Here is a 25,801-nt window from a genome sequence, read left to right as displayed (position 1 = left end):
CAAGGAAAAACGCCACATATCACAATTTCAAAAAATTTGAGTTTTGTGCATTAATTGAGCTCTATATAGCATAGGATTTATGTATTTACCAGGAAACAAGTCATGAAAACAAGTTCGACAGGCTCGAAAAAATAATGCAATTTAACCGATGTCCTATGATGTCGAAGCAATATCTTGAAAGTGAAAGCATGTATGTGACATGCGGCGTTCTTCCTAACAATCACATATATATTGATGCTACATTTGAAGTAGTTGTTTTATTCGATAAAAAATTAATTAATGTTGGTATGAAGGTTAAAATTCGAGCAGCGAAGTACAGACCGACGTTACCGACCGCAGAGATCGAGAAGATTCGAATGGCGGCGCTAGTGGCGCGAAACACTATGTAGCCATGATTATTACCCGCTTGATGATCGTGATTGGCGGCAGTCGGCACTTGCCAGTAGACGCGAGTGGTGGTTCGTTCGTATCGTAGTTCGATTGTAAACTGCCCACTGAAAATGGCGTAGCAAGGTGGTATAAGGTATAATGCCGTAACCCGTATAATATTCGATGCATAAACGCACCGTGCGAGCACCTGACCAGTGTTCGAGTGTTCGATAATCGATCACCGTCGTACTCGCAACGATACCGTCCAGCCAACAGCATTTGTGATTTAACCCGATGGATCATTCTTCCCTGATAGCAACGTGAATGTAGTGTGTTGTGTGATGGTGACTCGTACTGTGCTTTGACAGCGGATGTGTTCGCGATCCTCGTGACGTTTCGAGGCTCGAAAGGAGCGCACATTATCGATGTATCGAAAGTGATACGGTGGTGATACCGTGTCGGAGAATCGACGGATAACCTAATCGAGCTCTCCTGAGAAATCGGGAAACTTTTCCTCGTGACAGCTTGACGACCTCGACTCCAGCCGAGTTCAAGATGGCGCCACCGGCATTTTGACACTTGCCCAAGATCCGTCAGCTGGATTTTACCACCGCAACCAATTCTCTCTATTATGAGCAGAGAATTTTTAGTTTCCTGTGCACCGTACACCTATCAGGTAAGCCAATCATTACACGATAATTAACCGGCGAATCACCGACGCCGTGCGATCACGCCCGGCAATCATTGTTTTCCTCCATCTTCCTAACCAGCACTCTGAATTGTCAGTTTCTTCCGGTAACAATCCTTCTGTTTTTCTTTTTCTTTTCCTGGCACACGTACACGGAGATAATTGTGTCACGAAGCTGTAAAAAAAGAGTGTATACTTTACAATATGGTTTCGTCGCTGCTACAAAAATAATGTGAAACAAAGTCAGATTATTAATCAATCGTAATTGTATACAATTTGGTTAATTCATTGTTACGATGGATAAGAATGACCGTCAAAAATCGTGATTGATCTATGCACATAGTTGATTCGTAAACTCTGCTGCCACTGTGTAGTTGTAAACGTTCACCGCAATTGTCAAACGCTGTGTAAATATTTACATATACCGATTAAATTTGCCCAGAATAATGAAAAAGATTTTAACACTAAATGAATTCCGTATAATTATGAAATAATAAGCACTGTCTAACGGTTCATTTTTGAGAATATCGTAAAGATTATATTGAATTAATTTAGTTTAAAATAAACTTCACCACTTTCATAATTATGGGCACATATAATGATTGAAAGTTGAATTTTTCGATTTAAATTAATATATTTCTTGTTTCGAGATATTTAACCTTCGAAGGGTAATGTGGGGGGTCTTGGAGACCCCAGCTTTAGATTTTTCAAAAGAATTTTTATATCAATGAAATTAAATCTGTTTACTTTTTATCCTGTATTATTCTTTATCCAAAGAAAGGGATATTAATACAAAATTATGGGCACCAAAGGAATGTTTACTTTTCGAGTATTGCAGAGGTTGGGTCACGTTGTTACGTGTGTGTACGTCTAAAGGAGAACGATGACTGTTTTTCCGACGCAAAGTGTATCATTGAACTGCGATAGCGTGTAATCGAGTTCAACGTGGAAAAACAATGGAAATAGTGGAAAATCGACGGTCGGTAAAGAGCGACGGATGTCAATTCGTAGAATGTGAAAATTGACAAGTAACCTCGGAGGGCTTTCGCATATTCGAAGTATACTGTTCCGTGGATATTCGAACCGTGGAGATGAGTAACGATGGATCCTCGTCGAGGAGTAATGTGTCCAACTTGGAAATACCTACAACAAACACCGAGGAAGAATTAAACTCGAGTGCTTCCATAGATAGGGATGCTAACAGCTTGAAACTATCCGCCGCGAGTAGCATAACCAAGAAGGTTAGATTCTAACATTCCTCTCGACCCATTGAATAAATAATTTTTAGCAGGGTCATTCGATAAAATGTTTACAACAATCAGATCAGATCAAGAATCCTTGGTATGTCGTTCTTGAAGCGATTAATGCGATCCAAGTCGGATGTTAGATCCTCGAAAGACTCAACCGGATGTCCCTCGGAGGTCATCGAAGCCGTGAACAGCTTGATTAATCATTCCCTATCGAATGCAGTCAGTGGTAAAGTTTCGCTATACGGTCGAACCTCGATTAACCGGATCCCGATTATAAACAAATATGCGTTCTTAAATATAATTATATTATGAAGGGAAATCAATTTTCAAAAATAAAAAATTTATTTTCGAATATAATGTACATTTTACTTATTTCCCTCGGGTCTTAATTTATCCGGGTTATTGTCTCCCGATCAAGCCGGTTAATCGAGGTCCTACTGTACTAAAATTTTTTACTCGGGTCGGGTCGGGTCGGGATCCGAAAATTTATGATTGGACAGCGATTTTATGCGTTCATAATAAAAATGGGTAGGTGTAATTTCAAACAAAACATTAGGAGAATACAAAAACACACTGCAATGTTATTTTCAATCTATTAAACGTATTAAGACAGAAAATAAATTTCTATTTCACTCCAGTTTCCTGCAATCCGGGTGAAAATTTTTCTTCTGCATGAAGATCCGCTGTCTATGTATTTATAATGTTAGGGAATGCAATAAATTTTCGGACAGTGGGCCAAACCGTATAAGTAGGAGGAAAAAAATCTAAAATTATATTTATATTATATATTAGTATATATTATTTATTTCAAATCGATTGTGACAAGAATTAAATCGATAGAATCAGTCGTTTTCAAAATATGTATGTTGAAATTTATATTTGTAAAACTCATAAATTACACTGCCAAAAAAATTATTACTCATAAAATGGCAACTAAAAGCAAAAAACTTTTGAATTTATATCAAGTATAAGAATGTTACTATCGACACTAAAAATAGTTTCAATCAGTAACCAGCAAATTGAAGTAAATCTGTAGTTCTGTACTTACTTTCAACTGTTGAATTCATGTTATTATGAATATAAAAGTCCTTGTGATAATTGCTAGATAATCACAACATACGTTCCGATACCCAATATTTCGCAGCTACCGTTCTAGAAACGTTCAACAACGCAACGCGGCATTTGCCTTCGTCTCATTTGTTTTATTGTTGATAATACTAATACCAGAGGAGGTCATTTTACGACTCGGGGGAATGTATAGTGCATAAAATATTCACCAATACATACTTACATTTTTTTTACCTTCAATTTCGGACTTTTTTCCTCCTACATACTTATATACGATCTGGCCCACTGTGGCGCCGCCCACGCCTAGCGTTTACGCGACCGTTCACGTTGAAACCGTTGGCAACATGTTATTCGTCAGCGACAACAATCAGCGGGCAAAACCTATCGGAAGATGAGGATTCTGGCGAAAGGATAGAAAACCATACGGTCGAACCAGAGTGGTACGATGCCGATTGTAACCCGTCCATTGATTTCACGGTATTTGAGTCCGAAGAACCTTCCGCCTCGAACGCAGACGGTAATATACTCGCTCACTATGAATTGTTGATTATGAGGGTGCCTCCGCGATGGTAACGACTGTTTTATGCGGGCCTGTTGAGTGACTTGGTTCAACTCGTAATTTGCTACATTATGTATTTCGGCTCGAGGAGTATGTCCAGTCATTTGGAAGCCCCTTTTTCAATAGTCTATTTATGCGCCGACGTACAAACAGAAAGTCTAAAAGAAGGTTCATCGATTCTCGAGTGCACGATGCACGTATACACATATTGTTTACCGCGAATTACATTGGCCGGGTCTCCTTGCAGGTGAAGATCAGACTACGAATCGCCTAGTTCACGTCGCAACTTCTGCGGCATCCGGAACCGAGTACGAAACCATTTCGAACTCCATGAACACGTCCGAAACAATGACGACCGAAGGAATCTTCATGAACGTTCTAACCCGGACTGCTACCGTCACGAGAAGCGTTCTAGAATTCACCGGAGCCTTGTCCACTCTGTTAGGGTAAAACCGTGTAGATTTACCAAGAGACTCAGTATCCATTTCAAGTTGAGAAGTTCTCAAGTAAATTGTAGAAAAGCGATCGCGATAATTGATCCTTCTAGAACGCAGACGGAACGATTTAGCGACGAAGATCCGAGGATCATTCCGTTCGTGTACATCCAGAGCGGAGATCGTCAGCAGTTTTATATCGAAGGCCCTGTAAACAGTGACAGCGGATTTACTAGATCGAGTGCGATAGGGTAAGCGTAATCTTGAGAACCGTACTACGATTTCATTTGGTCAACCAGCTGGCTGACAATCGCGACCTGTGCGGTCACAGGTGTTGCTAAACTTCAGGTTCTCTCGTCATAATTATTCTGGATCCTGTTATCCAGCTGCTGGTCCTCGACCGAATGGAATGAAATTTCGTTTTTCGATTTCACTTTGATCTGGTAGCTCTCGTTCTTGTTTGTTTTCAATGTGCGGTCACAAGTTTTGGCAAAGTTCAGGTTCTCTCTGTATAGTTATTCTGGATCCTGTTATCCAGCTGCGCTGGTCCTGGAGCGAATGAAATGAAATTCGTTTTTCAATTTCACTTTGCTGTCGTTCTCGCTCGTTCGAACGTTGTTCGAGACATTGTTTGGTTCTGCCTCGCTGCGAGCGTCCAATTCCGTTGCACGTGCGTCCTCAAAACTGATTACTCAACTTAATACTTGCGGTGAGTCGTTGCACGCGTACTATTTTACTCGTCGAGCTCCGGCTTTCGCGCTCGTAGCACACTTTGTGCCCGCAACTCCACGCAGAGGAGATATCAAATGTACAACTGCGTAGAGCTGCTGCCTCGAACGAGAGTCGAAGATTGCGGCGCATTGTGCGGCTCCGTTCGATAAACCTACTCGCGTGCTAACCGCGTTAAAAATCGCTAACGGTATCGTTATATTGCGGTCGGTGTAACATTCGTTCGACGTCGAGAGACACTCTCGGTGACGACGCGACGCCGGAAACTGTTTCGGACGGTTGATCATCCTCACCCTTATTACAGCGCGCCGCGACACAGACCACTGAACTTCCGACGCGATTGTTCGACTGTGACACCGGGACCTTTCTTCTTCGGAGCGAAAGTTGGCCGACCAGGCGATTAGGCTTGCGAGAGATTTTGGAAAAAGAGCGGTCTCTCTCTCTCTCTCATCCTTCTTCTTTCATCTAACTCTTTGCGAGGACTTACCTCGACTCATGTGTAAGAAATTGTAGATGATTTTTCCGGAATCGTAGGTGACCTGGAAAAAATTTTTGACTTATCATAGTGGCAAAAGAATGAATTTTCTGGTACGTCCCACGGTCTGTGAACTCCTACGTGACTATGTCAAGTCCTCTGGAACAGGGATCGATAACTGTATTTGTTGTTCACCCTTATCAGAAGTTCGAGGAGACGTTGATAATGAGCATTATCAACATCCGCAGACTTAAACAGCTGGTCAAGCTACAAGTGCTGATAACACGTAGAAATGGTATTTCCGATAGGCTCGATTTACATTTAGAAATTACAAATATTAATCTAACAAGGGAAGAACCCCAAGTGTCCGACTTCGATTTTGATAACTTTTTCTGAGATGATGGTACATGGATCCCTAATTATGTATGCAAAATATTAGGTGTAGTTACTCAATAGTTTTAAAGATATAAACAATTAAAGTTTCATACAGTTTGGGTGATTCACAGGTATGAATCTTTAATTGTTTATATCTTTAAAACTATTGAGCAACTACACCTAATATTTTGCATACATCATTAAGGGATCCATATATCATCATCTCACAAACAATTATGGAAATCGAAGTCGGACACTTGGGGCCCTTCCCTAAAGACCTCCGTTGTCTTCAGCGTGTGTGCGTTTTAATTCACACAGTGTTAACGATCAGGACAAATTAGTGTTTACACGTCCAACATCTCCTCTGCTGGAATTATCGAAGCTTTTAAAGGGTTTCCGTGTGGAAGCTATAGGGCTGTGTAACTTAGGGCAGGGTGTAGAAAATTGTTTCGGCGCATGAATCAGACCCGGTGACACTGGAGATAGGATAACACCGGGTTCGAATGACACGGGAACAGTTTTAGGTTACCGTGGAAATATTTGCTGGCAGACAAAATATTTAATTAGACGAGGACGAGAGTGTTGGTCTTCGGACTGGGAACGTTTCGAAACGGAACGACGCATATTTATTTCTCAGAAATTCACATATTAATTGACGGAACCACTGAATGGGCAGCGTTGAACAATTGCTGGTCACTCGACCAAAATACAAAACGCGAGGTTCTCGGTGGATACACGCGCGTAATAGAAAGGAAGGTATCCTTGGCAAGGTGAAATGATTGATCGTGGTCGTTTCGCTGGCGAAACGTTGCATCAATTCGGCTACCGTTTCACCGCGCCAAGAAGCCTAACCGTGCTCGCAAAACCCCGCGTACACCGATACACAACACATTCCCCGCGAGTTATAGAACGGTTACAAATCGCGGAGCAGCTTTTCGCAACCGATCGAATGAACCGCGAAGTGTGCAGTAAAAATGGCGGGCCCGTAATTAACGCGTTTCCGAGTGCAATAAGGAAGCTGGAGCGCCGATAACCGCGCCTCGTAACAACATAAACACTCTCTGGTCGTCTAACAGTATAGCAAAGCCACGACGAACCCTTTAGAAGACGCAGGAAGGAGGAAATCATGCTCGCAAAGAAATAACAGTGTGTCTCGAACTTTCTCGGTCGTTAGTGTAAAAAAATCATTCGAACGGCCGACCACGTTTCCGTGTAATATATTTTTCTTTTCTTGTCGGACGTTCTTTCTGCGATCCATTTCCTCCGAATCTACCGAAGAAAGCAATTAGAATGCGCGATCATCGCTTTTCACCTCGGATTAACGCCGGCCGGCTGGTTATAGATATTTTTTCGCCGCCAACTGCCGGTGGCAATTGCATCCGATGGCTATTACTGCCAGGCACTTTTTCTGCAGTTCCAGTGATTATGGCGACTCCGAAATGAACGTGCTGTTACTTGCAAAAGTTAGCGTGGCTTGTAGATTGATAGCGTTATTTGCGAAACTATCGTGTCTCTAATTGAACTCGCTGGTTTTATTGGTTTCGAAGCGATTACACCTTTTTGTGGAAGATGATGATCCTCCAACATGTGTCTTGCGATATTGTCTTTAATGCAGTAAAGTCATCAAGGGATGAGATGAACGCAGAACATTTTTATTTCGCATAAAGATGCACAGTTTAGTCGTACGTCACGAGTGGTACGAAGAAGATCAATTTGATTTCGGGTCACGTTTGACCCCCGTCATCCGGCTACACCCCGAGCATTATCGATCTTGATCGACGCTCATCCCCGTTTCCGATAATCCCGCGTTTTCTTATGTTGCAACGCGGTACTGGCAACGGTCTGCGACCGATCGGCACCTTCCATCGGCGTTAGGTCTGGGTTTATTATATTCAGGGGGTCGAGTGTAACTGAACAAGTTCTGCTCGTAACGCGAGGTGCTGGGACTTTCACGAGTGTGCGTCTTGCTCACTGGATCGTACGGAGATCCTATTTGATTACAGGCCTGCGTTCTACGAAGCGGTGGTTACGTCTGATCGTGACTCATTCGTTTCGTACGAACACGCGTGTATGCGGGCACGTTTGTATCTATCGATCACCTCATTTGAGAAAGTGGAGGTGAGGTAATGCACATTGAAATATAAATTTCATCTGTTATTTATAGCGTTCTTTGTCTATACGCCGAGAAGAGGAATGCCCATTGTGTCTGACACGAAAGACGACTCCATACATATAGGAGAGACGGCGGATCTTCAACCCCGATTCTTTACACTTTACACAGTTCTATTCTCCAGCTTTTGCTAGGATGCCTGCGAGCCGCCTGTTTCGATCGTCCAATTTGTTCGCGAACATCTTTTTTAATTATGGTTGGCAAATAAGTTCGTTCAATATATAATTGTAATCAATTATATATTGGCCAACTTCATCGATGACCTCTTTCCATCTTTCCACCAATTTCATTATACATATGTACATACCGCGTTCGTAAAACGTCTGGGACTGTGGGGATGAGAAACCAATCCAGGTGGTTTATAACTGCCTCTTTCATAGAATTCTGTGAAAATTGATTGAAATCAATTAATTCGAAAAATTGAAGCAAATAGGTGATCGTCGCATGAGGAAACATCCTCGTAAACAAAAACAGAAAATTGAGTTGCCTGTGTAAAAACGCGAATAGAAATGAAAGATATTTTTCACATTGAGCGAGTATGTACTATACACATCGAGTAATTTACATTATACATATTGTATTATTTGATTTAAAGGTTCGAATTGGGTAATGTAATTACGATGTAATTCAAACTATAATAGAATGTATTTAAATTAGCAGAACTCTGCCCTTAATCCCTGAGGGCGCATTCTGGTTTTGGACTGGGGATCTGGGACCTTCATCTGATCTTGCACAACGGAATGACGGATTGACGGAACGATGTCGGGCAACGTTGGGGAAAAAAATGTGCACTTTCTCCGTTCGTTATGTGGACAGAAATTCGAGCAACGGGGAGAAATTTCTCTTGTTAACCCGAACCTGCGGTTACGCGAGCGGGTCGCAGAGCTCCTCTCCTTCCGTCCACCTACTTCCTGTTGCCGAGATTCCACGGTTCTAATGAAAGCATGAGGCCTCTAGAAGGTAGAGGAGTGGGGCGGAATAACTTTGACGATTTGTCAGGTAGGCAGGTGCATCCTGGCACGGATTATGGATTCGGCGAGTTCGGTCGATTCTCTGGTACAGTTATAGAGGATAGGCGAAACGACGGGTATCGTAGTGGTCGTTGCGGGCAACCGTGGCGTGCCGCCGGTAAGCTCCGCAAAATTTCCATTATACGAAGCCGAAGAACAGCACCGTTTCGCTGTCTCGTGATTCCGCGAGGCGCAATTAAGTCCGCGAAGAATTTTACGAACTGCAACGAGGTCGAAACGAAATCCGGATCAGTCACGATCACCAGGCACGCGGGAAAAGAACCACCGCGATACAGAGAGCTTTAATGGAAAATTAGATTATCAAGACGCGCGAGCGCTCTGCTTGCTCCTGAACTTGCTGATACCATCGCAACCACGTTTCGACCGGCAAACTTTCTACCGAGGATTGATTTATGCGATGCGAGGCGTTCTGACGTTATCCTGTTTGAACGACTAAGACAGAGGAAAAAATGAAAAATTGCTGGAACACCGAGGATATCAATTATATCGGACGAATTGTTAGCTAGCAACCTATTAGAGTAAACTATGTAATTGGTTAACCCCTCACCGTGTTTTAACGAGTCAGACTCGTCGTGAAGATTTTAACAAAGTCTTAACAAATTCTTTTTCCTTCTACGACATTTTTGGGGATAAAGACGCGTTTTAATCACTGCAACTGCAAAGAATATGGTACGGCAAAGGGCTAATCACGACAGTGGCTTGCAAACAACGTTTTTCGGCACTCATTATGTACCTGGGAAAGATTTTGTCCACAGTCATCACACATACACGCAGCCGGTTACACGAGAGATATCAATCATGACAGTAGAGAACGGTATACCAACTCGGTTAATGAATATTCATGCGAATGGACGTTAACGTCGAATACCGAGAGCCTATTTCTCCGATGAAGATGAAACGAAGCTACCTTCTAGGGAACTTGTCGTTGACCTTGAATACTCGGGTAATAGTACTTGACCAAACATAGCTCCGGCAGAGTACGGCTTCGAAAAGACGCGGCACGTGGCTTTGCTATTTTCCTTCCTTCGATAATGATACGATTTTGTTAGTATGTATAAATAGAACCCCAAGGTTTCTCGTATTAATAAATGACAGAGCAAAAGTGTTAACGTCCGGATAGAACAATCAATTTTTCCGGGTATCGATCATCCCGCGTGAAAACTCGACTGACAAATTATGCAAATGAATCACTCGCGCCGAACATTAATCCGAGGCGCAGTTAATCAAGTGTTAATCGAAACTTAGGCAAACGTGGCATAATTGCAGAGGCGTTCCACCATTATTCCCACCTGACAATCGATCATAAATCAAACTCACGTCCACGTAGAACGAAACGCGCGATAGCAGTCGTCCAAGGCGTCGCATCAACCAACTGCGAAAAAATGTTGGTAAAATGTATCACGCGGCACAATAACATCCTCCAACGTAAATAAATTTGTATCGAATAAGATCGCCGGCACCTTTGTCTATGCTTGAAACACTAAATTCAATGTTCTTCAGACTGTAAGTACCATATGCGAGTAATTAAAAGTTAATTTGAAATTTTCTAGCGTCGTCATGTCTTGCGCCGCGAGCATTTGAGACTTAATTCCCCATTAGGCCACCCGCACAGAATTTTCAAGCAGGATTACCATTCAATTCCGCTCCGCGAGGATGTTGTGTACGGGCCTTAGGCGTGTCTGGGCATAAAGAATTTTTCGAATTTGATCGCACGGGTCGTCCGTGCATGGTTTCTTTGGTGTAAATACGCCGCGAGGCGCGGCGGCGTCTACGAGACCCGCGGTCACGCACGGTTTTATACTCGTCGCTTTGGAAAGTAAAAGTTCTCGTCCTGCGAGCCTTTTCTCTGCGATGTGTGTGGCACATGCATCCCGCCGACAACGTCTTCTTCTTCTTCATCAGCCCGTTGAATCGTTATCTCCGACGGTGATCGCCTTCTCGTGGAAATGCCCACACTTTCTCGCTCGACGATAGCGAACCATTGTGCTCGGATTCTGAGTCATTCCTCGGGAAACATCAATGGCAAATCTTTACCGATTCGCGCGATGAATCGATCAGTTGCTTCAGATTAACGGAGTAGACTACTTTTTCCAGGGTTGCAAGGGTGCGGGATGCGCGTTCTCATTTCTCGATATAGTAAATCCTCTATAATCGCAAAAAGGCCGTGCACGATAAACGCAAAACAAATATTCCCTCCACTGTAGTAATCTGATCTCGACTCGGTTAATCGGTGTGAACCACTACTAATGCGACGCGACGCGAAGAGTCGCTGACACCGGCACAGTTCAAAGGCCCGTGCGTCCTCACAGTGTAACACCAATATTTAATCTTTTTTATGAAACTTTCAGCAATATATTTGTGGCATTTTTCTGATTAAAATAAGACGAAAGATGAAAAATTGCTGTGCGAATTGTAATGGTTTTCTCATCTCGAAACTAGGAGCGAAATCAGCAGCATATCCGAAAGCGAGCCACCGTCAACGCAAACGCGAAGCCGAAGAGTCGGACAAGACGCAATCCCCCTGCAGCTTTTCGATATGTCGTGGATTATGACGGCACGTAAACCGCTTTTTGAACTGGACGACGAACCATCAATATACAATTAATCACCCAAGTCCGACACGCGTTCTCTTAGATAAGAAATTATTAAATAAATTCAATGCAGATTATATACTTGAATAAACCGCACTTTGTATCAATTAAATTTTACACAAACGCACAAGTAATACACGTCTTTACGGTCTGAAAGGAACTCGTGTACGAAGTGCATTTCAACAAAATTGATTGTCGTTTACTGTTTTAAAGTGCGTTGAAATACTTTCGTGGTTCACTGTTGTACCGCGTTTTCTCTACGAGTTATTAGCGTCGGAATAACATTCGAAAACGAAGTTGCATCAGTGCGACTTCGATGATTTCAGCGAGTGGTATAATCACACCGCCGCGCCATTACGACACGGTCGTGAGTAAGTTCGCGACGATCATTATTTTCTTATATTTCATATTATGCGATCTACGTTGTCGGCATTGCATAATACGGAAATCGACCCGGAAAATTAATATGCTGAATTGAAACGCATCGCGTTTTCACACGGCGAAAACGCAGAGCCTGGATTCCCATGATTCCGATGCTAATCTGACAGCATTAGAAACTACTTGGAAATCTGCATTTTTATTATGACGTGCGATTTTTCAAATTTTTATAGCATCGCTCGGAGATGCTTTGTTCAATTTTCCGCGGGAAGTTGTAAAATCGGTAATATTATATGCGTGAGGAAGACAGTAATGGGGACGATTAGTTTTTAATTGGGGAAGCTGGTCTTTTTAACACTAAACCTACGAGGGGTTGACAAGGGGTCAAATGACCCGTTTTAGATTTTTTGTTACGTCGCCAGCTTCAATTTCAGTCTGGGTTTACGCTACGGTCGCATTAGCTCAGGTCATCTTTGAGAAAAGTCTCCTATTGCCTCTTTAGCAAATTTATTACTTTACGACCAGGGTACGACTGTTTAGTGTCAGCGGATTTCATGGGAAAATCAGCTCGGCTGTACTGCTCTCGATCAGTGTGCCCAGATTCCACGTTTTTTTTCGCGCATGCGCGACTTTTCAGCCTCAGTAAAGTACGCTTCGCGAGGAAATGTGGCACCTTGAGCGCCATGCCGAATGGAACTGATTATGAAAAACGAATGAATGACAAGTGTATTTGTATATATATTCGTATATACATATGAAATATTGAAATATAATATATATATATATATATATATATATATATATATATATTCAGATAATAATATAATTCCGACTTATTCTATTGTATTTAGAGGATGGGGAAGAGGGAAGGAGTGCTAAAATAATTAAGCAAGATAAATAATAAACAACAAAATATTTTATTTGGCAGACACAATGACAGCTACCGAAATCTATAAAACACATTTTTTAAGTTATCGTTACAGGCCCAGATAAAAAAGTTGGCAAAACATCATATTTTAAAATTTTGTATAATTCCTACCAATTGCAATCGTAATAAATTTTAGTTTACTTATTCTCTAGCGAACTAGTCGGTCTAACATCTTAAAAAATTCAAGTCCTTTGGACCAATTTCTAAAAAGTTATGCGATTTTTAAGCGTGTCCACTTATTATCGCCGCTGACTGTAGCTGCCTCAGGGCTCTGCTACATCATCGCATCGGCCGCAACATAGCTACGTTACTGGTTTGACGCGCATGCGCGAAAAAAAACGTGGAATCTGGGCACACTGCTCTCGATGGCACGTGACGTAGCATAGGCCCACTTGTAGCACTAGGGGACCCGTAATTTATCGGACGGTTTCGAGATGCTCGGGACTTGGTGTCGTCTTACGTGGACCGACTTTTCCGAACGTCTATATTTGGAACAATGTAACAATTCGTGGGCGTTGCATAACGTCCAAAACCGCCCTAAATGCGCTTATTGGTTCCCCACTACAATGTATTCAACCCTATCCGTGGAGGGAATTTCTCTAGTCGCGTTTTTCTGACTTCTGCCGTTTTCTTCAGATTCTATCGAACCATCGCTCTATTAACTTCGCTCTCGTTCACTGTACAAGTAACTATTCTACCTTGTTAAATACATATATTGTTACCAAACAGTGTTTCGCGTATTGCCGTGATAAATATCACGACAACCTTAAACCAGCTCGCATAATTCCTAAAGACTGTGCGAGCACGCGTCACATCGCGATCACTACAATTTTCGCGACGTTGGTGGCGCCACAACATTTTTCATTTGACAATTATTGAAATTGTAAACGTGTTTTCATGGGAATTTCGGGCACTGGGAAGCACTGAAATTTTTCTGAAATCCCAACTCGGATCCCGAAATTCAAGCCAAGTTAAAAATATGAGGCAGCAGCTTATAAACATGTTCGTAGTCGATCCATGAAAAACTGTTACCACTAAACTGGTTCGATGCGCATGGCTATAATTAATTCGTGGTAAGCGGGATGCTTGTGTTAGCAACGCGAGCAGGAACATGCGAACGGAAGTTACTTTTCAGTAGGAAGGAGACTAAGTAAGAAAGAAGATGCGCGTCATCTTAATGAGTTGCGGCGAGCTATATAAAGGCAAACGAGAAAAAATGCTGTTCACACTATTGAACCATCTTGTAACAATACGGTTACGTCTTTCTCGAAAACAGGAAGAGCAGCAGTGAACCTGGAAAGAACGTGTGACATTAAAGCTGTAATGTTCTCGATGAGCGTTTTTCACGGATCGGCTGTCCTCTGGAATTGTGTAATTAATTTCTTCGGCAATCCAAATCCAAAGTCTATTCGTTATGGCATGCTTAAAGGAGGCACTCTACGTTTGAAAACGTGCAGGAATTAATCACGCAACATTTTATAGGCGTTTTAAGGTTTCTCTGAAGAGAAGGCATGTGTGTGCGCGAGCAATTAGCGGTGCCCTACTCGTTATTATCGCGAAGACGCGCTTTTAATAGCGCATTGTTTCGGAATTCGCCACGCATAAATTCCGCGAACAACAGATTTTCTAATTTATGTTAATTTCGTAATTATCCACCGCGTTTATGTATCCTAAACATCGGTCTTACTGCACCGCTTTTCCTCCGAGAATTTACTTTCTTGTATAATACCCGTCCGATCGAAATCTCTTCGCTTTTTGGTCCACTATTTAATGCAGCAACATTTTTCAAAGCACGTTCTGCGGAAGCAAAAACGAGTGTAACGAGTATCATCGAAACCGAAGGTTTTGCTAATTAGATGCATAAAGTTTCTCGCATGTTTCCTCGCATTTCCTGGAAGATAAATTAGCGATCGTCGAAGCTGATTCAATGCAGGAGAGAATATTGAATAATTACGAGCGCAGGGGAGTCGTTACCGCGGTATTCAGGCGTACCGCCATTTTCCGAGAAACTATGACTCAGGTTCCCATAAGGAAAAAATGTTCGATGTAAACGATGCAATAAACCCGCTTATATCCATTGTCAGAACTGTTAAAAAGCGTTAGTCGAACGTGTCCCACTTTCGAGGCGACTGGGATGTTCGTACGAGTCCTCCGTACACGGGTATTAGAAAGCGTGTTACGCGATTATGAACCTTTGTTTATCTGCCATTATTCAACCAATACTGAGCGGTCACCGCGATAATTCAATTTTGTTTGCGCAATGACCATTTACGGGAACGTCTCAATCACGGCTCGCGTAAACGTCAACTCTCTTCAACACCTAGGATACACTGTCTGTACAATGATTGGCACCCTAAGCCGAAATCGTTGTAAAAATCTTTTTATCTTTTCTTGAAATGTTTAAACAAGCTTAACTTGCTATTATTATAAGCTAATAGAGATTTTTCAGCAAGATCAAACAGTTTTACGAGTCATAAGTCTTTTATTATAAAATATATATTCAGTGAGTAACAGTCGTAAGACAAATGTGTAGTACAGTCATTGGCACATTTGCCAACAGTCATATTTTCATAACTCTGTTATGAAAACTTACAACGTTGCTTTGAAATATAAATAAGAAGCAATAAAAACGGATTGAAATTAAGTTATATAGCTCCTCAAATATTGATTACATACTACTGGATTACATACCAAATACACATCATAATTCGTAGAAGAAAGGCAGAAATTTTGAGTCCGGTAAAGTAAAGAGCAGCCTGATCTCTTCTATACCAGGAATTATTAATATTTGCCGTTTGAATCAAAAGTTCCAATAACTACTAGCAATGCCAGCAATAGTACAGTTTACCCTACTTGTAAATGTTTCAGAAAATGATTCACTTCGGTCTGAAAATATCCAACTTGAAATTAGTAAAATCTTTCTAGAGGTAATAGTTCGCCAGTCAACAAGTTAATTAGCATGTCCGCTTTCGCGATGAAGAAAGAAGCAACCCGGTCAGAAAGTTCGTCTCGCGTGTGTCGTAAAAATTCATGCGAATTAACGCGCCGTGTTTGCGCTAGACAGTAAAGATAACGATTCGACGAGGGCCGAGAAGATAATGGTGGAACCGGCTCTGAACCGTGACTGCGAGTCGTTTTGAATATTATACACCCGCGAAACGCGCGCCACGTTTCGCCGTATTAACGCCGAGTTATCGTCGAACCGATGTTGCATTCAAACTCGGACAACGAGAGGCGCGAACTATGACAATGCACGCCTACGTCTCGCCACCGGAGCTTGAAAACCATCGGCAACCTCGGAGAGTCCGTACTTTCAGTTTACTGCCCCGGCTAACAGCTTCGAATCATCGTCTATTCAAATCCTTTAAGGACACGAGAGCGGGGGCTCGAATTTTGCATTTCGATTATTCTTTACGCTCTTAGAGCACGCCTTTCGAATCATTGCCTCCACCTTGTGGCGTTTACAACTCGCAAAAACCAAGTTTCAAAACTTCCTAGAAACGTTTAAATTTGCAAATCTCGGAAACAACACGTTCACTTTTCTGCACGATTCCTGCTTGAAAAAAGTACAATTAGATCAGGTGAAAGTGGAGACTCGACTGTTAGAAATGAGCTTAGATTTTGTATCGTGTTTCGGTGATGTTCACTAATTTTCAGTGAATTGCTCGGCACTTCTGTTTCGCGTTTCCCTGGTGTCTCATTAGAGCGTACGGTGAGAAATCATTACTATTGATCGAATGTGTGAACTCATGGCAGTCCTAGATATTCCTCTCGGGTGTCTCGTGGTAATTGTTCTAACGAGTCCGCACTTTCGACGCGATTACTTCGCTTAAAACGCAATTACAAACTGCACGCTCAATTTCACACGTCTCGCAAGATGCTTGTACCTCCGATAACTTTGTAATCTGCTTTCGAATTCGTTATCCTATTGGAAATCGCATCGGAACAGAATCAACGATACAGAACCGAATGACGTCGAACATCGGTAGGGTGCAGCGCGTTGCGTAGTTGTATGCATTGTTCGCACAGGAAACGAGTTGTTGGCATTGAAAACTGTTCACGTGTCACGCCGCGCCATGGTTCACGAGTGGAACTTCGCCTAAGGTCAGCCGAGTTCGTCTCGCTGGCAATGATCGAGCCTTTTGTCTCGCGCCTTTCAAAAACGGTACAAGTTTAATCACGTTCGAATTGCCACTACCGTAAATCGCGACCGACACACGAGACGTTTCTCATAAAACTCGACTGCGAGCGCAGACTCGCGTAAATCGTCGCGAGTATGTTTGTACAGGTGTTTTTCGGTAACCAGCTTCGGGGAACTTAAAATAGCGTGGCCATGTTTCAAAGCTCCCTTGTTAATGCTTAATCCATTTGCGTCGGCCCGGAATAGCGCTGCTAAATTTTCCAAAATAATTAAATTGCTCGCTCCAGAAATACGAAAGCTACGCTCCAATAGCTAATGCTTAGACTGCGGATTTTATACATTTACGACAAAAATGAATATGTAGGTGTTATTTAAAACGGTGAAAGCGTTAAAAGAATTTAATAATACTGTTGTATTGTCTTCAGCCCATCAAACATTGTATTAAGAAAGAAGATAAATTTCTATTTTACTCCAGATTGTTGCAATCCAGCTAGACAATTTTTATTTCGCGTAAAGATCCGCTGTCTGCTAATGCTTAATTGAGCCTATCGATAGCGGGGTCCACTTCGGGGTCAACGGAGCGTCCGAACCGCGGAACCACGAAGAAACGCGAAAGTGGTAATTACGTGGGATTAGGCGAAGTTTGACACGAATTTTCTCCGGTGCGGGGGCAAATGGGAAAAGTAAAAGGTTCGGTCGCGCGAGCTCCGTGTCTAGACTCTAGAAACGGAGAAGATGCGTCGACAGAGACGCGTCCTGGCCAAGGACAAAGATGATGGAAAGCGAAATGTCTCGGTAGTAGTCGGCAGCAATTCTTTGGACAGCGGTCGACGGATCGGTCTCAACGGCGAGTTTCACCAGTGAAATGCAAACCGTGAACCGCTGAAAGTGCCGGTGAAACCTCCTAGTCTTCCACTAATAAACACACTCGCGTGTGTGTTGACGGTGTACACGCTCGTCGTCCTCCTCCTCGTCAAGCGGACCAGATGTGTGTCGAAGGGTTGGTCCCCGTTCGACAGGATGTCTAGTTTTCCTGTTGCACAAGCAACGGAACTTTCTTCCCCGGTAACCCAGATTATTCATATTTATCGCCACCGTGTTTATTTAGTCTTGTCTAATAATGTAGCGAAACGAGTTCCGACACGGCCAGCCAGAACGATAGAGGATTTTAGCCGTGCAACTGTGCCGGAGCTTATCTCCCGACGGAAAGTAAACCGATCGAAGCGAGAGTTACTGCCACTATGTGTCCAGGCTGGCGCAAAAATAATCCGCCATTTTATATACTGTCCATTTCGTGCCCGTAATCAAGAGAAGCGAGAGCTGTTGGAGTGTAACTTTTGTATTCCCGGAGAATTAAGAAAAAAAATTACGCAGGACTTGAAGGTGCGATTGTTTCTTGCTTCAGGCTTCGGCGAAAAAATGGAGCGAACTTGCGTAAAATCGTAATTAGCGTTCACCTAACTGGAACCATCGTTATCAACACCAAATCCGCTGAAACGACGCCGCGCCGCGCCGCGCCGCGTCGGCTCGAAAGTAGAAATTGAATTGCACACGGGCCAGCATTATGTTGCTTCAATGTCGACGCAAGCTCATTAGGGTATAGCGCGTTGCGAAATTCATTTTGCGAAAGTCTGCCAGCCATCAGCTGTCATTAAACGATGACTGACGATTCAATAGACGGTAGTCTATCGCGAGATTAACGAACCGACGCATTAGCGTTTTTTCGGCCGAGTTCAACATTTTCAACATGCTCGCTCGTCTCTCGGTAATTACCGGCAGCGACGGGACTGTGTACACGGTTCCGTTACCGGAACTATCCTAGTCTGTAATTTCAACAACAATCAATTTCTTTTTGCTTGTTTCCTTAAACGATGCCTTGGGTTACCTGTCTGCGAAATGATTTATCGTAACTTGTAAAAATAACGAACTGAAAAATGATCGAAAAGCGAATTCGATTTGGTTCCGTCTCTGAAGGCGAAACGGAATCTTGCACGGTAATTAAAAGGCTCTCAATTTAAATAATAGAGGCTGAAGGGGTCGTCGAGGAGACCTGGTTTTTCTATTAGTGCATTTAAAACTTGTGGGACGCTCGAGAGAGAGTGCCATTATGGTGCGAACGCACGTGCGCGGAACGAAATTAAATCGTGAATGTGCACACGCGTAACAATAGAAATTCTGAGCGAAGCCTGTCAGCTCTGGTCATTATTCCGGCTTTTTCTGATTGGCCGCTGCATTCGGCAATGGCATGCAATGCGTCTCGTATTGTCTCCTAATTTCTCAATTAGCCGTCAACGTTGAAAGACGCTCAGTTTCAATGTAACGAAAATATTTCGGAATTCGCCGAAAATAAATATTCCGGGCGAAGAAGAAAGCTAAAGTTAAAATATCGCAGTGATTTTGGGATGGAATAAATTGGGACGAATTATATGTATACATATATGGAAACATGGCAAGAAAGGAAGCGCCGCGCGCCGGCTTTCACTGTTTCTGTCGAATTAGGTGTAGCGAGGATTTTTAAGAAGACCTTTCGAGGACATAGAAAATTGGTTTCACAGAATGGGACAGTAAATTCTGTTCTCGACATCTGCGGTTCTGCACTTTCTCGTTTACCGAGACATGAAAACCTATCAATATTTGACATACTTCCGAGTGCAAAAATGCCGAACCACAATTCTTTGACGAGAGATCAGGAAACAGGTTACAGAAGAAACTGCTTAGCGTTTTGCGGTTCTGTGTGCATCTTCTGATCGTTAAATGTTTAGAAATTTTTTCCGTTCCCCGCAAGCATAATCAGATCGTCAAACCAGCTGCAACTTTGTCAGGTAAAAACTGAATGTAACGTTACACAACGCGGTCTAAAGAATTGAGACAATCTTATCTGACTTTCTGATTACCGTCGCGTCGATACGGAGATTTCTGGAATTGTTCATGCGGTATGAAATTTTCAGAGTCGGACCAAAGGTCGCTTGAATTTTTCAGTAATCAGCTGGTATTCCACGCCCCATTGAACGTCCTTGATTTCATTTCGCAGTCAATTCGATAGGAAAAAGCGTAATTTTTATCGATAACCTTCGCTCGGAGTCTCACTGACTCACTATCCGGTTCTACTGCTACCTGTCGAATCAAATGTCAGATCGTTTTTACCTTCGACCAGCGGCTCGAGGCGAGGACAGAAATAGTTTCGAATACTGAAGAAACATCTTGCTGGATTTTTGCATGCAGTCGCAGGACGACTTCCCGATCGAATTATTCCGAGCAGGTATATCCCAAAGAATTATGTCAAGACAATAGTTACTCTTCGAATTTTGACTTCCTGCAATTCCACTCCAAAGATAGCTCCCACAGCTTATTCGCGAACATAATAGGAACGCGATGTTACACCTGCTTGCATAAAACAACAGCTGAATTTGGCCTAAAAATAAAACGACGGGAGAATCTGGGTTTAGCACCGTGTGGTAGATGCAGTGACTGCATAGTGTGCAAAATTTCTAGACATGATTTATAAGGTGGAGTGGGGCAAGTCCGTTAATTGGTTATTTTTATTAGAATAGATCAGTTTAAAGTCCAACTTTGCAAAAACTAGGGCGCACTTACCCCACTCAACCTTAAGTGTATTTCTTCTAGTATTTCAACATCGAACTGCAAAGTTCAATTCTTTCTTGAATTTTCGAAGAAATCGGTCTCTGTGGTGGCTTCGTTCCCATGTTTGGCGATTACGCGATAGAACACACGATACTTTCGTGAACGCGCCTAATCTGCATCGGTAATACGGAAGTGCGAAGGCGTAACCCCTTCGGCGTTGTTGCGAAACTGGTTTTCGCTCGGCAAGATCAAGGTTCTCGATAGATCGATCGGGATTTCGCGGTTGTTCAGCAAATCTAAACTCTTCCAATTGCCTATTCTCATTGTTTAACCACGTGGCACGTCTTTCCAGCGCAAGTGGTTACATTGTTAAATGTTCGAGTGATTTCTCTTCGGGGGTCTCACTCGAAAACAGCCATTTTCGGAGTCGAGGACCGTTTCGAAGGACGCGGTTTCCTGTCGACGCGTGTCGGACGATCTAGGCGGACTTCGTTCGGGCGACACTTGCGTAACCCGTGGAAATAACAAGTATTATTCGAGCCCGTGTATGTATTATGCAAAGTGTGAAGCGGCAGAGTTCAGTGGTCGTGACGCCGATTTAATTGCACGGAAAGAAATCCAGCTCGGTTCCTCGCGACCCCGTGCAACCGGAGATCGTGGACAAAGATAGGACACCGAGCGAACTATGATAATGTATGCCAGTCAGGTATCACGGACTCGGTCTGCACAGGTATAGCGAGCTATAGTGAACTTCCCGGCAACGCCCGCTGGGCTCTCCGCCATGCGTCTCGCACGTGGTTCTAAACAGGATTAAACTTTTCTCAAATTTAATTCGTACCCATTTTAAATGATCTTTTTTCTGCATTTGAGAATCTTTTCACTAAAAAGTATGCATATGCAGCCATGCGGTAGAGGTCAGCGTAAAGTGCTGCAGCCGGACAAGGTCGCGTGATTTTGCAATTCATTCGATTTATGACTTGAATTAATATTTGTCTTTCTTAAATGCTGCCTTATCCCATCGTGATATATCATCGCCCATCTTGTATAATTAATTTCTCTGCTTCGTCACTGCTTTACATTGTCTCGCTGTAAACAAATGGGAAATTAATTATTTCATGCATTTCTGATAAAATTATTTGAAGAATTTCAATGTAGTGCTATATTAATGAGTAAATACCTATATCACATCCCAGCTTGCTGCAATTCAGGTAAAGATTGCAGTTTATTAATTAGGTTCACATGTGAAATTGCGGAATACACGAATAACAACTGACAAGATTAACTAAACGTTTTGGGGATTGACGCTTCTGTTAATATCGCCGATTCAAAATGGCGATTCATTCCATCACACTTCGCGACTCTGGCGAATTAGAATGCACCGCACAATGTAGCAGCACACGCATAAGTCAAGCATGTCCTCTTTACTAACAAGGTTCGACATAAGTAGGTCGCGCGATCTACTTGTTCCATTGGCTCGTCGTTTTAATACAAGATTTCGTCCTTCGTTGAAAAATAATGAAAATCAGCCGTACAACCACCGGGTAAATAATGTGTTGATATAATGAGCAGTTTAGCCACGCCTCTCACTCACATTATTACAGTTTATCCTAAAAGTTCCGTTCCTAATCTTCGGGATAGACTCATGAATAAGGCATATTGTAAAACTCTGTTGCACATTGTGTTAGAAGAACGGCTGCGTGTTGCTCGAAGCTTCGGACGTCCCCTTTCGATGCGATGACAGTCGCGTGGGAGTAGTTTATAGGAGTTCGTCGATGATTTTTATTTATCTTTACACGCTGCTTCGATGACTCGGTAGCTCGGTAGCTCGAGAATAGAGTCTGTTGAAATATTAGGCGTGGCGATCAACGGTTCGTTAACGCTCCAAGTGTCGAATAACAGTCCCGTAAATTTCTCGAATATCGAAGCAGTTTAATTAGCAACGTGAAAAGTAGAAAGTTTCAATTTATTACAGTGATGTAATCCTTTTGCATTCCACAAGTTCTAAAACACAAAGTCTCCGTCTCTCCGGATCGTCGAAGAAGCCAATGTCTTATTACAGCTACCGTGTCGATTGATAATTGCGATTGATCCCATCGATTCTGGAACATGTCGGCAGCTGGCTGGCAAAACCTGCGGCCGACTGAACCGCAATGCGATTGCGAAACCGACGGACAACAATTTCGCCGGCAGTTAAAGACCTCTAGAATCTTCGGAGAAACCTTCTAACCGAGAATTTATGGCGGCTGCGCGAACAACAGAAGTCTGAACCGAAAAGATTGGAAAAGCCAGTCGGAAGAGAATTCAAGTTGAAAATATTTTGAAAAGGTTCCACCATTCTAGAATTTTCGCCTGCGACACGCGAGGTCGATTGCATCATTTTTAATCTTTATTACTTTTTTTCCCCTGTAATTTTATGGAACGTGGACTTCGCGTTTCGAAACCGAGAGCCCAGAAAACAAGCCGCAGAAGGACGAGTACTACTTTAACCTGTCATTAGATGATTAACCTACACTGGTTTTTGCCGAACCGAAAAGTGTCGACTTCAGTGTTCGATCTACTGTAATTATATATACATATATATACGTTTCGGCTGTACGCGCTAAATACGATTGTTTGTTGAATCACTGGAGATAATGATAGAAGAACAAAGAAAATGCTAGTGTGAATCATTCGACGGCGGAGCACGGAGTGGCTTTGTTTTCCGTGGCAGAGGCGAATGGATAGAAAATCATTTCAATTTTGTAAATACACAATTGGTTGGTATATTTTAAAAATGATAAGTTTACGGATGCACAATCCCTCGATAATTCGACTTCCAGTTCGCGAGCGCGCATTAGAACGGAAATAAGCAGTTTCATCGAAAACCGCGATACGAGCCTAACGATTTAAGCCGGTGCGGCGCGGCGTATCCTCTTATTACAGCTCGTACTAGGAAACACGTTCTGCAATGAAAAATTTCACGTTAACGTGCTTTTACTTTTTCCTCAATGAGTTCTAGCTGCTTTCTTTTCCGCGAGTACCTACCACTGGAAACCGCCCAATCCGGATAATCAGCTTTTCGTAATTAAGGACCGATCCTTTGAACAAAAACCTCTTTCCACCTTTCGTATGAATTCGCTGTATGCGAAACACATCTCTCATGAATGAAGACATTATGAAGACAGCCTGCTCGCGGCTCACTTGTAAAGTTAGATCAGAGAAGAAACAACCGTGCGATTTCTATTTTATAATTATCGTTGGGTTCGTGCAAAACTTTTAATTGCAAGTGGAATCTGAGATATGTGTAGAGAAACTGTTCGAGATCAAAGTATTCCGTGTTTCAGATTAGTAAGATCATACTTCGAGTATGGAATGTTTCAATTTTGTACTATTTATTAAATTTATTTCTTTCGAATCTGGTTCTAGCAACTTGAGCATCACTATCGAATGTATGGTATGCAGTTCCTCGATAGATAACTATCCTCGGACTGTAATGTAATGATCAACTTTCATTCACGGTTCCACCATGTTTGTTAACAACTAGCCACTTTACGCGACTCTGTATTCAGTTACACTGGCATTCGATGCATGCGCAATTGCCATTCTATTCTTCTTCGTCAGTTTAACCACAATCTCACGAAGAATCTAGAATCTCGTTTTCTGTGTAGACAAAAATCGCAATGTCTATGCAATGACTGCTGGAAGTGCTTCTGCCAATTATAAGACGCTGAAACCATGTAAAAATTTCTTTCTATTTTATAACATGCGGACGTTCTTAGATTGTCTTAATATTTTTACCGTTTCAAATTACATCCATCCGTTTTTCACATAAGGTGGAGTGGGTCAAGTCCGCCCTAGTTTTTGCAAAGTTGAACTTTAAACTGATGTATTTTCAGTCTGGTATGTAAAAAACTTAACGCTCTTGGTATCAAACTGTTGCCACAGTTATCACTGATGCATTAGTGTTATGTATGTAGGATTCTAATTTTGCTTGAAAATTATCATTTCGATAGGATATTGTACAAAGTGTCAACCAGGACGCACGCATAAAATCCTCAGTCTACTAATCATCCAACGTCCATTCTGCCTCGCACACATTTCTCTGAATCCTTATCACTCGATTCTCTGTTCGGCGTCTTCGTTTGTTCCTGCTTTCTAACTTTCTTTCCTGTAAAATATTTCCTAGACACTTATCACGCGGCCGCTGTTCCGAACACGCCGCGTTGATCGCGTACACGTACACGTTATCAGCAACAATCGGCACTATCACGAGCCCCCAGAGAGGATTAATAAAGACCGGAGCGAGTGGGATCTAGGAAGTTCGTCGGTATCGAGCCCGCGTTTCGTTAGGATCGCGCAAGAGGCGAGAGGGATCGACGTTCGTTTCTAGATCGTTGACCCGCTCGCGGTGAAAATTCTTCTCGGTGTTGCGAGCTCGACGCCCACCCCGAATGATTTATACGGATTATAAATTGGCGAGCGGCTCCTATATCATCTCGTCGCGACCGAAACGCGATGCCAAGTCAAACTCGTCAATTTTCAACCCACGACAAGCTTACAGAACTTCTTCAAACGCGTTCTGCAAACCATGCTGCGCTGTTCCACAGTCGATCGAGAATTGTTTGTACACCTTGTTTCGCGGTTCAAGTCTTCGTCGAACATTTTATAGCCGCGTTTAATTGCGCTGGACGTAGTAGCACACGGCGATAACGTACCGTTACAACGATAGATCAAGGAAATCAGTCGTAACTGTTCGATCGAACACGTGTAATACTATTTTCCCTCGTTCGAGACTGCATCTAATTATACAACTCATTTTGTGTGTTCCAGGTAAGCAGGATTCTACGTCTTCCATCACCTGTGGGGGTAAGACCTAGATTACTATACCCATACCTTGTGATACACTTACAGGATTTTCAATAATTCTGCTGTACCAAAAGGAAGCTTGAAAATCGTGTTCTATTCAGAACTGAAATAGTTGTTTCCACATTTTCTGGCACTGCTGCGGTTTCTAAATTCAACAAAAAGCTCGCGCGAACTATAATTTGCTGAGC

The 25,801-nt window shown here is 42.6% G+C and overlaps 2 protein-coding genes across 6 annotated transcripts in view; both read left to right on the top strand.

Moving 5' to 3' along the window:
* Positions 1 to 362: 362 nt before the first annotated feature.
* The window catches only part of Jvl (javelin-like), a 68,426-nt gene continuing 42,987 nt past the window's right edge, over positions 363 to 25,801 (top strand). For 3 of the 5 annotated variants that reach the window (XR_013010747.1, XR_013010748.1, XM_076441061.1), the window contains exon 1: positions 365 to 1,045. Coding sequence is in view for 2 of the 5 variants with exons in the window: in XM_076441061.1 (XP_076297176.1) it covers positions 1,001 to 1,045 (45 nt within the window). In the remaining 3 variants the exon portion in view is untranslated. Of the gene's footprint in view, positions 1,046 to 25,801 lie in introns of all 5 variants that reach the window. The other 2 variants (XM_076441060.1, XR_013010749.1) reach the window with 2 other exon arrangements.
* LOC143217361 (uncharacterized) lies at positions 2,149 to 25,571 on the top strand. Its single transcript, XM_076441546.1, has 5 exons — positions 2,149 to 2,298; positions 2,416 to 2,526; positions 4,103 to 4,380; positions 4,482 to 4,619; positions 11,582 to 25,571. Exons 1-5 carry the CDS (start codon positions 2,149 to 2,151, stop codon positions 11,751 to 11,753), a joined length of 849 nt encoding a protein of 282 aa, XP_076297661.1. The 3' UTR covers positions 11,754 to 25,571.

The sequence above is a fragment of the Lasioglossum baleicum genome, chromosome 16, assembly GCF_051020765.1.
Source record: "Lasioglossum baleicum chromosome 16, iyLasBale1, whole genome shotgun sequence".
Taxonomy (NCBI): Eukaryota; Metazoa; Arthropoda; class Insecta; order Hymenoptera; family Halictidae; genus Lasioglossum; species Lasioglossum baleicum.
Note: the sequence above shows the minus strand (reverse complement) of the source record. Positions and strands in the feature narration are given on the sequence as shown.